Source organism: Cyclopterus lumpus, chromosome 13 (genome assembly GCF_009769545.1).
Source record: "Cyclopterus lumpus isolate fCycLum1 chromosome 13, fCycLum1.pri, whole genome shotgun sequence".
Taxonomy (NCBI): domain Eukaryota; kingdom Metazoa; phylum Chordata; class Actinopteri; order Perciformes; family Cyclopteridae; genus Cyclopterus; species Cyclopterus lumpus.
This window is the reverse complement of record NC_046978.1, coordinates 19,384,496-19,396,157: the sequence shown is the minus strand read 5'-3', so window position 1 is coordinate 19,396,157 and position 11,662 is coordinate 19,384,496. Positions and strand designations below refer to the sequence as shown.

General features: G+C 44.5%; 1 protein-coding gene across 1 annotated transcript in view; it reads left to right on the top strand.

Annotated features, from left to right (window-relative positions):
- The first annotated feature begins 710 nt into the window (after window positions 1-710).
- Window positions 711-11,662, top strand: part of sorl1 (sortilin-related receptor, L(DLR class) A repeats containing) — a 47,203-nt gene continuing 36,251 nt past the window's right edge. The window contains exons 1-3 of the mRNA XM_034549067.1: window positions 711-1,182; window positions 10,468-10,584; window positions 11,513-11,647. Coding sequence (XP_034404958.1) covers window positions 838-1,182; window positions 10,468-10,584; window positions 11,513-11,647 — 597 coding nt within the window. The 5' untranslated portion in view covers window positions 711-837. The remainder of the gene's footprint in view (window positions 1,183-10,467; window positions 10,585-11,512; window positions 11,648-11,662) is intronic.

The window sequence follows — 11,662 nt, the reverse complement described above, 5'->3', positions numbered from 1 at the left end:
GGAATAAAGCACAAATATATTCCCAGATATCAACAAAAACAACAATAATAATATGTGAATAATAATATTAATGTTTACATTCATTATTGTGATCATTGTTGTTATTATTATTACTAGTGAATTAAATGCTCATGTGTGCACTTCACATGCTCTTGTTGTAATAAAACATAATAATAATAATAATAATATGCATGATTGTCGATCATTCTTGTTATTATTATATTACAAGTGAATTAAATGCTAGTGCTAATAATAATAATAATACAAATATTTATTATTGTCGATCATTGTTATTATTATTATTATTACAAGTGAATTAAATGCTAGTGCTAATAATAATAATAATAATATGCATTATTGTCGATCATTGTTATTATTATTATGAGTGAATTACATGCTCGTGTGTGCACTTCACGTGCTCTTGTACTTGGGTTGTTGTAATAAAAAAGATGTGTTATCATAACTGAGGGTTGTTACGAATTTAAGAATTAATTCATTTAATTGGCCAACATTACACATCCAGAGTTTATTCCACATAATAATGTAATTAAAACCTGATATGATATTCCTTTTTTAGTAATTATGGATTATTTGTTGTTGTTGTTGTTGTCGCCGTGTTCTTTTGTCTCCTTGCGCATCCGAGACTTGTTAACTGCCCTTTGTGTGCGCGTGGAAGTGTGTGTGCGAGTGTGTGTGCGTGTAAGACGGCGTCCGCAACCGTCTCTTCTCGGCATTTCCGCGGCCCCGTGAACGCACCACCCGCGTGCCCCTCCGCCAGTAGAAGGAGCTCTCTCTCCGGGTCTTACCTAACGCACGAGCCCCGAAACATACACAAACATGGCGCTATCACGAGCGGGCGAGACGCGGCGCGCTCCGCGGTGGTCCCTGCGCGTCGTCGTCGTCCTCTGGCTGGCCGGGTTTCACTCGACGTCCGCCCTCCGTCTGCACGCGGAGCGGCGGCACGCGCTGCCGCAGGACAGAGGCTTCTTCACGGTGCACGCGAACCGGGATTCGCCGCCGCACGGAGATGGAGGCGCCGCCGCCGAGGAGAGGGAAGCGGCTCCGCGGCCGCCTCTGGCCGCTCGGAGCGCCTCGGAAGGCGGGTCGGACTCCGGCGCCTATCCGCAGCATCGAAGCCGCCGGAGCCCCGGAGAGTCGGTCATGCCGAAGGTGTACGGGCAGGTAAATGCATCTGGTGCATCTCACCTTTTAAAACACACACACACACACACACACACACACACACATATATATATATATATATATATATATATATATATATATATATATATATGCATCACCTCAAACTGCCCTTTAGCTGCAAATAAAAGGTGCCTTTAAGAAAAAATTAATTACGCAAGAACCCCCCCCCCCCCTGCACCTGGGGGAGGAAAAGGGCTCCGAGTGCACCGTGTTTTAACCCCCCGGTGAACTGAAATCCCCCAAAACCCGTTCCCGTGGTGTTTTTCTTTTCGCTGCATGAAACGTCACCGCACACCGGAGCCGTGCGGTTGAAATAACTGTCAACAGGGGGGAGGGGGGGGGGGGGGGGGGGACCTGTCTGTACGGTGGATGCGTCAATAACGGGACGACCGGAGGGTTTGTTCACGCGCTACGGAGACGAGCCGAGAGCCGAAGCCTCCAGAACACACGCAGGAGTCCGACCGCGTAGTTGTTGTTGTGCTGTCGGACGCGTGCGCGCGCCGGTAGTCACGGAAACCGGAAAAAGACCATTTTCTAAGGGTAGTTCTGAATGGAGGATAACCTCCTTATATACCCCCCGCCGTCTCCCCAGGGGGTCCTGCTGACATTACAGGTACAGGTGTGTGTGTGAAGCCTCCAGGTGTCACTCAAACTGGCTCCATTCACAATAAGTCCAAATTCAAGCTGCAAACACAGATCCTGGGTCAGTCTGGTAGGAAATGACTCAGGACTTTTCATCTATAGTTGCCAAATAAATAAAATTTAAAAACAGACTTTTTGATTCACAGAACATATTTTCTACAACGTATATTTATTATACTTATTTCTTTTGCAGCAGGGGCTTCCTCCCCACATGAGGTCACTGACCCCCATCTCAATTTGAAAAGCTAATAGTTGTTTTGCCACAGTTCGTCAAGCCTCAACCCCTAAATTGACCAAACTGTGAACCGGTTAGAAAAACACACTCGGTTTGATTTAATTTGCTCTTCTTTTTTCTTTTTTTTTGAGGGGAAATTGCAGGCCGGGTGTCACATTTATTGTCTTCCCTCTTGTCTTTGTTCAATGTGACGCATACTGTTTTGCTGTGTGGTTGTTGCGGGTGGAGTCATTAGTGCTGGTATAGCGTTGTCAGTCTGACATCTTGCCTCGGTGCCCTCCGGCGAGTGTGGTGAGGCATCTGGGAACGACCGGCGGCGCTCTCAATAAAACTTGATGCGACACCTCCGTGTTTGACTTCAGGGCGCCGTCGTTGTAAAAAGCTTTCGTGCTGATAACGGGTCTGGGAACCAACAGCTTACCAAACACACACACACGGGCTGAACTTGGAGATGTCAGTGGAGCTTCGGCTCGAAGGCCGGAGGTCTCCTGTGATTGGTGGAAAGAAACGAGACTGAGACCCAGAAGACGAGTTCAACTCCACGTTGTGGACTTTCAGAACCTTTTTTAAACCAAGTTGTAGGATTTTGTTCCATGAGCACCCAACTGTTGTTGTTGTTGTCTAAACCTAACTGTTGGTGTTGTTGTCTAAACCTAACTGGTGGTGTTGTTGTCTAAACCTAACTGTTGGTTTAGTTATCTAAACCTAACTGTTGTTGGTGTCTAAACCTAACTATTGGTGTTGTTGTCTAAACCTAACTGTTGTTGTTGTCTACACCTAACTGTTGGTGTTGTTGTCTAAACCTAACTGGTGGTGTTGTTGTCTAAACCTAACTGTTGGTTTAGTTATCTAAACCTAACTGTTGTTGGTGTCTAAACCTAACTATTGGTGTTGTTGTCTAAACCTAACTGTTGGTGTTGTTGTCTAAACCTAACTGTTGGTGTTGTTGTCTAAACCTAACTGTTGGTGTTGTTGTCTAAACCTAACTGTTGGTGTTGTTGTCTAAACCTAACTGTTGGTTTAGTTATCTAAACCTAACTGTTGTTGGTGTCTAAACCTAACTGTTGGTGTTGTTGTCTAAACCTAACTGTTGGTGTTGTTGTCTAAACCTAACTGTTGGTGTTGTTGTCTAAACCTAACTGTTGGTTTAGTTGTCTAAACCTAACTGTTGTTGTTGTCTAAACCTAACTGTTGGTGTTGTTGTCTAAACCTAACTGTTGGTGTTGTTGTCTAAACCTAACTGTTGTTGGTGTCTAAACCTAACTGTTGGTGTTGTTGTCTAAACCTAACTATTGGTGTTGTTGTCTAAACCTAACTGGTGGTGTTGTTGTCTAAACCTAACTGTTGGTGTTGTTGTCTAAACCTAACTGTTGTTGGTGTCTAAACCTAACTGTTGGTGTTGTTGTCTAAACCTAACTGTTGGTTTAGTTTGTCTAAACCTAACTGTTGGTTTAGTTGTCTAAACCTAACTGTTGGTGTTGTTGTCTAAACCTAACTGTTGGTGTTGTTGTCTAAACCTAACTGTTGGTTTAGTTGTCTAAACCTAACTGTTGTTGTTGTCTAAACCTAACTGTTGTTGGTGTCTAAACCTAACTGTTGTTGTCTAAACCTAACTGTTGGTTTAGTTGTCTAAACCTAACTGTTGTTGTTGTTGTCTAAACCTAACTGTTGGTGTTGTCTAAACCTAACTGTTGTTGTTGTTGTCTAAACCTAACTGTTGTTGTTGTCTAAACCTAACTGTTGGTGTAGTTATCTAAACCTAACTGTTGGTTTAGTTGTCTAAACCTAACTGTTGTTGTTGTTGTCTAAACCTAACTGTTGTTGTTGTTGTTGTCTAACCCTAACTGTTGGTTTAGTTGTCTAAACCTAACTGTTGTTGTTGTTGTCTAAACCTAACTGTTGGTGTTGTCTAAACCTAACTGTTGGTTTAGTTGCCTAAACCTAACTGTTGTTGTTGTTGTCTAAACCTAACTGTTGGTGTTGTTGTCTAAACCTAACTGTTGTTGTTGTCTAAACCTAACTGTTGGTGTAGTTATCTAAACCTAACTGTTGGTTTAGTTGTCTAAACCTAACTGTTGTTGTTGTTGTCTAAACCTAACTGTTGGTGTTGTTGTCTAAACCTAACTGTTGGTGTTGTCTAAATCTAATTGTTGGTGTTGTTGTCTAAACCTAATTGTTGGTGTTGTCTAAACCTAATTGTTGGTGTTGTTGTCTAAACCTAACTGTTGGTGTTGTTGTCTAAACCTAACTGTTGGTGTTGTTGCCTCAAACGTTTTGTCCTATAAATAAAAACGTCCAATACGAACCAAGTACACAAACCTAAAACAGCATTTTGTGACTTTCACAAAAAGCTGTCAGCCAGTCGTATCTGTTGTTGTCTTTGTGTACAACAACAAACGGATCTTTGAGGTTTTGCTAAAACCAGCTCAACAGTCTGAGACCTTGCTCTCTCTCTCTCTGGAATCTCACCAAAGAAATGAACATGCAGATTAATCAATAATCCTGAATTTCTGAGGGTCTGGAGGGTCTGGAGGGTCTGGAGGGCCTGGTGGGTCTGGAGGGTCTGGTGGGTCTGGAGGGCCTGGTGGGTCTTGAGGGTCTTGAGGGTCTGGTGGGTCTGGTGGGTCTGGTGGGTCTGGTGGGTCTGGTGTGGTGACACCTGCGGTCCAAACATGGCAAACAGCCTCCAGAGACTCTGATCCGGATCAGATTTCCGCAGGAAGTCACTCAAGCGCTTCGTGGTCCCCGCTGTCTCGTTGCTGGACTGGTTGTGAGGCTTTAACGGGCGTCATAATTGGAGGTCATTGTTTTGCATATTTCACGATGGATCCATAATCTGTGGGTAACTGAGCTGGCATGAGGTTGGATAGTGGATCTAAATCAAGTGATGGGGGGGCGAGATAATTATCTTTCCCATGGGGCCACATGAGAAACGGGGACTGTTGTGGAGGGCCGGACCAATAGACTGAACTCAAGCCTGCTCATTATAGAGTGAATTGTGGTAAGAGTGAATGTTATGATCAGTGGTGGAATAGATGTCTATATACGTACTGTTTTTACTTTCTAAATATTGTACTTTTTACTCTGCATTTGTCTGGCAGCTTTAGTTCCGAGTTACTTTGCACAGTACAATATTTCAAACCCTTCCTCACAACTGTGTGGACCATAATTCACTAAATGAACATCACGCTGTATTGAAGAAGACTTGAGACTAGAAACTCATGTTTACAATGTTTACTGAGGGAATAATTCAAGAGAAGTAGAGTCATTTATATAGACTTCTATACAACCAGAGGAGTCGCCCCCTGGTGGTCAGGAGAGAGAATGCAGCTTTAACACATGAAGCATAGACTTCTATACAACCAGAGGAGTCGCCCCCTGGTGGTCAGGAGAGAGAATGCAGCTTTAACACATGAAGCGTAGACTTCTATACAACCAGAGGAGTCGCCCCCTGGTGGTCAGGAGAGAGAATGCAGCTTTAACACATGAAGCGTAGACTTCTATACAACCAGAGGAGTCGCCCCCTGGTGGTCAGGAGAGAGAATGCAGCTTTAACACATGACGCGTAGACTTCTAAACAACCAGAGGAGTCGCCCCCTGGTGGTCAGGAGAGAGAATGCAGCTTTAACACATGAAGCGTAGACTTCTATACAACCAGAGGAGTCGCCCCCTGGTGGTCAGGAGAGAGAATGCAGCTTTAACACATGAAGCATAGACTTCTATACAACCAGAGGAGTCGCCCCCTGGTGGTCAGGAGAGAGAATGCAGCTTTAACACATGACGCGTAGACTTCTAAACAACCAGAGGAGTCGCCCCCTGGTGGTCAGGAGAGAGAATGCAGCTTTAACACATGAAGCGTAGACTTCTATACAACCAGAGGAGTCGCCCCCTGGTGGTCAGGAGAGAGAATGCAGCTTTAACACATGAAGCATAGACTTCTATACAACCAGAGGAGTCGCCCCCTGGTGGTCAGGAGAGAGAATGCAGCTTTAACACATGACGCGTAGACTTCTAAACAACCAGAGGAGTCGCCCCCTGGTGGTCAGGAGAGACGTCACCCATCCCTACTTAAATCTAATTCTGCTCTGAGTGGAGTTGCAGATTATCAGAATATGTTTCCTCTCAAACTTATTGTCATCAATATGCTTCTTCCACACTTCCAACATTAGGCGTCGTTGACCTAGAAGAGCTCTCATACTCAAGTATTTAGAAACTGCCTGTAGAAGCTTTAATGAAGCATCCAACGGTTGAATCGCTGCGTTTAATGGATTCAAAATTAATTTTAATGTAGGCTTTTTGAACGACTAGTGGTTTGATTTTTGTTTGGGTAATTAAATTTTCCTTGAGATGGTGATTTAAAAAAAAATCTAATTATCTCTTAACATGCGGTACAAATGTGTGCACTGCTCACTGTTTGTTGACGCGAGCACACGGTTATTAAGAGCGCTGACTAACGCCGGGAGGCCAGAAATAGCAGCAACACCGTCTCTGAACAACAGAGACAGAGCTGGTGGAAGACTCACAGACGAGGAACTGAAAGGCTAATTGATTCCACACAACAGAACTAGTGGACCGACGGGTCATAAAACTCACGGTTCGGATCGTATCAGCGGTCCGGATCCCTTTTCGTAGTTTGATAACAGCAGCTGGGCCCGTTCCTCGTACCTGGCTAATACATTTCAGGATAAGATCACGTAAATCGAGCTTTTCGGCTCCACGAAGCAAGTTTCGCAAAATCACCTTAGCAACACATCCGTAAACTTGAACCTGCTCCAGCGCAGGCTAACTTAAGTTAGCTGGATAAGCTGGAAGCTCCCTTCCTCAGAGATCCCATCGACGAAGGAGTGATTTTAGTTAGATTAGCATTTTTTTAATAATACGGGTAGATGAAATCAAGCATTCTGATTGGTTGAGAGTGAGTCACGGGGTGTACTGTATTGATCCAGAATGTACTGTACACCTGTTTACATTCATCTGAGAGTTCCATATCAGTGAAACGGGACATGAGATGGTTATTTTAGATCTCATTGAATGATTCATTCCATTAAGCCGACTGCCAGCAGGCACATTTAAAGAATGAGGCTCTTAAAATGAGCCGAACGCAGCATCCCAACATTGATGCTGCGTTCACACCAAAAGCGTTGCGAGTAGATTCCATGATAGTCAATGTACAGACGAATGGATGTGAATAAAGAGGATTTTCATCCAGTTATCTAGTCTGGTTCAACTATCCTGATTACTGAAGTCTGGTTCAACTATCCTGAGTACTGAAGTCCGGTTCAACTATCCTGATTACTGAAGTCTGGTTCAACTATCCTGAGTACTGAAGTCCGGTTCAACTATCCTGATTACTGAAGTCTGGTTCAACTATCCTGATTACTGAAGTCTGGTTCAACTATCCTGATTACTGAAGTCCGGTTCAACTATCCTGATTACTGAAGTCTGGTTCAACTATCCTGATTACTGAAGTCTGGTTCAACTATCCTGATTACTGAAGTCCGGTTCAACTATCCTGAGTACTGAAGTCTGGTTCAAACCGAGATAGTCTGACTTCAATCATCAGGTTAATTTAAGCTGGCTAATGGCACAAAAAATAATTTCAAAACCCTCTGAAGTCGGTTAACCATCAAAAAGTCTAAATATTGATCAGGAAATCAAAGCTTGTCTTATTGATAAACTAATCTAATGATTGTTGAAGTTAAACTGCTCATAATTCATCTCTAATATCTGATATCCATGTGAACACATCTGGATTTATTCTAGTCCATCACCAACGGTACATTTCACTAGATTACACGTGAACGCATCTTAAAGTAAATCTCTCGGGCTCGGATCAGCGTTTACAGCGGCATCGAACCCCCGAACGCACACGTTGGCGCCGCGCGCCGCTTCCTGTCTGCAGCTGAGGAAAAAGCCGCCGGGCGCTAACTTGCTCATGCAAATCAGAGAGAGAGCAGCGAGCGCTCGTCGGCTGCCAGTCCTGCAGAGATGATGTCATTGTTTGAGGAGGGGAGGAGGGGGAGGAGGAGGAGAGAGAGAGGGGGAGGAGGAGGAGGGGAGAGGGGGAGGAGGAGAGAGAGAGAGAGAGAGAGGGGGAGGGAGGAGGGAGGAGGAGAGAGGAGAGAGGGGAGAGAGAGAGAGAGGGAGGAGGAGGAGGAGAGAAAGAGAGAGAGAGAGGGAGGAGGAGGAGGCTCAATCCCCCCCACAAGTGTATTGTTGCTGCGTTCGCTCCTTGGTGGTACCAGACACGGAGCACAACTCCTCCACACTACCAGGAAGGATGCAATGTGCTGGAAGGGAGGAAAGGAAGAGGAGGGAGGAAGGAGAGAAGAGGGAAGAAGGAGAGGAAAGGGAAGAGGAGGGAGGAAGGAGAGGGAAGGGAAGAGGAGGGAGGAAGGAGAGAAGAGGGAGGAAGGAGAGGAAAGGGAAGAGGAGGGAGGAAGGAGAGGAAAGGGAAGAGGAGGGAGGAAAGGAAAGGGAAGAGGAGGAAGGAGAAGGAAGGGAAGAGGAGGGAGGAAAGGGAAGGGAAGAGGAGGAAGGGAGGAAGGAGAAGGAAGAGGAGGGAGGAAGAGAAGGGAGGAAGGAGAGGGAAGAGGAGGAGGAGGAAGGAGAGGAAAGGGAAGAGGAGGGAGGAAGGAAAGGAAAGGGAAGAGGAGGGAGGAAGGAAAGGAAAGGGAAGAGGAGGGAGGAAGGAAAGGAAAGGGAAGAGGAGGGAGGAGAGGAGAGGAAAGGGAAGAGGAGGAAGGAAGAGAAGGGAGGAAGGAGAAGGACGACTCCCCCAGGGACCACATAGCTGTCCCAGAGACTGATGGACGGGCCGCCATGTTGCAGAGGACACACACAGATGTGCTGATTATTTACATGAAAACACACAATTCAAAGGATAAGGAAATAAAAGATTGCCTTTTTTTTATATAAATAAATAAATATAGGTGTTAGTTTTAATTGTGTAAACTAAACTGCCTAGAGCTTAGTTTGAGGAAGTTACACATCTCAGACATGAGTCTGCATTTGTTACCACTTCCAGTTTCTTCATCTCAGCGGTTTCTGAATTTTTGTTGTTGAGATGAAATAAGAAGCTGAAGAGATTCTAACGTTTAGTTCTCCGAAATATAAAACAGGTCAGTGAACGCCCCTCTGGTCTTAAAGGTGGTCATGAGAGAGAATGCAGCTTTAACACATGAAGCATAGACTTCTATACAACCAGAGGAGTCGCCCCCTGGTGGTCAGGAGAGAGAATGCAGCTTTAACACATGAAGCATAGACTTCTATACAACCAGAGGAGTCGCCCCCTGGTGGTCATGAGAGAGAATGCAGCTTTAACACATGAAGCATAGACTTCTATACAACCAGAGGAGTCGCCCCCTGGTGGAGAGTAGAGAGAATGCAGCTTTAACACATGAAGGATAAACTTCTATACAACCAGAGGAGTCGCCCCCTGGTGGTCAGGAGAGAGAATGCAGCTTTATCACATGAAGCATAGACTTCTATACAACCAGAGGAGTCGCCCCCTGGTGGAGAGTAGAGAGAATGCAGCTTTAACACATGAAGGATAGACTTCTATACAACCAGAGGAGTCGCCCCCTGGTGGTCAGGAGAGAGAATCGGATCAGCACAAAATGTATAAAGGAGAAAATAAAACTTTTAGATCACTGAACAAGTTTTTTTGCATCATGTCTGTTTGGACTGCGGCTGAAATGCCTTCTGGGTAATTGAGTCCTCGTGCGCCTCTTTCCTCGACGTGATTCCTGCAGCATCATCGCCGCTGAAGCAGAAACCATCACGAGAAAGATGAAGGAGCATATTTGACAGAAAGAGAATTAATGTGTGTTACAGCGAGTCTCCCCCCCCCCTTTACATGCTGCACGCACCTACTGTCATTATTCTTTTATTTTTATATATATATATATATATATATATATATATATACATATATACATACACTGAAGCGTTCGGCGTGTTTCTTTGTCACCTGTCTTCAGGTGAGTCGGGTCACCTGACACCCTGAACAGCTGCAGCTCGTCTCGGGTCGCGGCCTCGTGTGTTTGTGTAGCTGCACCGAGCCTCGACAAACAAAAAGAGATTACCTGTAATCACCTGCGAACTTTTACCTCACATTAATGTTCTACTTCATCACCTTTTAAACAAAAACCCCGTGAAGAAAGAAGTCCCAATTGCGCAATAGTAAAAGACATCATTAATTTACAAATGCACCATAAACATAACAAACAAACAAATAAACAAACGGAGTGCGTCTGAAAGGACTTTTCTTTTTCCAACCCTGTCGCACAACGAGGAATAAAAACCGATTTTTCCGATTCCGTTGTTCCAAACTAACGTGTTTGTGTGTGTGTGTGTGTGTGCCCCCCCCCCCCCCCCCCCCCCAGGGCAACCTGAACGACTCCCACAACCAGATGGTGGTCCACTGGGCCGGCAAGAGGAGCGACGTCATCGTGGCTTTGGCCCGAGACAGCGCCCGAGCCATCGGGCCCAAGACCAGCTCGGTGAGTCCGCCGCGTCCCGTTTTATCAGCGGGTCCTCAAACCTCTCGCTCGTCAGCATTTACACCACTTCTCTCTGTGTGTGTGTGTGTGTGTGTGTGTGTGTGTTTGTGTGCGTGTGGAACTTGTCTCTGGTGATGTTATGAGTGTTAAGCAACAAATTAAACTCTCCATCTGCTACATACTCACACACACTCTCACACGCACACTCACACGCACACACACACACACACACACTAGAAGTAGAGAACTAGAATACGTGTTTAGAGCAGAATAACTCAGCTATTATGGTTATAAATAAAAAAAGTTTAATTTCTTTGATAATTTAATTTACAAAAATTAAATAAACAATATAATCTACAAATCCAACATTTCTCCAAATGTTAAGAATGTTAGAAACAAAAGATTGAGGCTCCAATATATAATATATTTTTATATCTCTACTTCCAACTTCCAGTTTCTTTTTTTTATACATTTATAACGTGCTTTTTAATCCCGCCGGCCAGTTTTTGGTATTCAGAAGTTGAAGGTTTATCAATATTAAAAATGTTTAATTGTTTTCTGTGTGGTGCAAATACTTCAAAGGATAATTTGTAAATCAATGACTCGCCTTCAATTCTTTAAATCTTTTAAAAAAACTATCAGTGTATTTAAAAATCTAATCTGGCTTTATCACAATATTTTACGTTTCTTTTTGCATGACTGGGACTTTTATCCGTGTAAATATAATATACATTAAAACACACATTTAAATGTCGTCTATAAACTTATTACTTTAGGGTTTGGACACACAAAATTATATAAAATACACAAAGAAATCCGATTAAACATTTGCAACATGTTAACAAACTGCAACATTTAAATACATTTGCCATAAACCCGATGGGCTGTGATCCAGAGCCACGCTCACCTGGCTGCCCCCCCTCCTCAGGTCTACGTGTCCTACGACTACGGGACCACCTTCACGCTCCTCTCCGACAAGTTCCAGCTGTCGGGGGTCCGGGCCCAGGACGGCCACCAGCAGGTCATCTCCCAGTTCTACCACAGCCCGGCGGACAACAAGAGGGTGAGACACTAATTA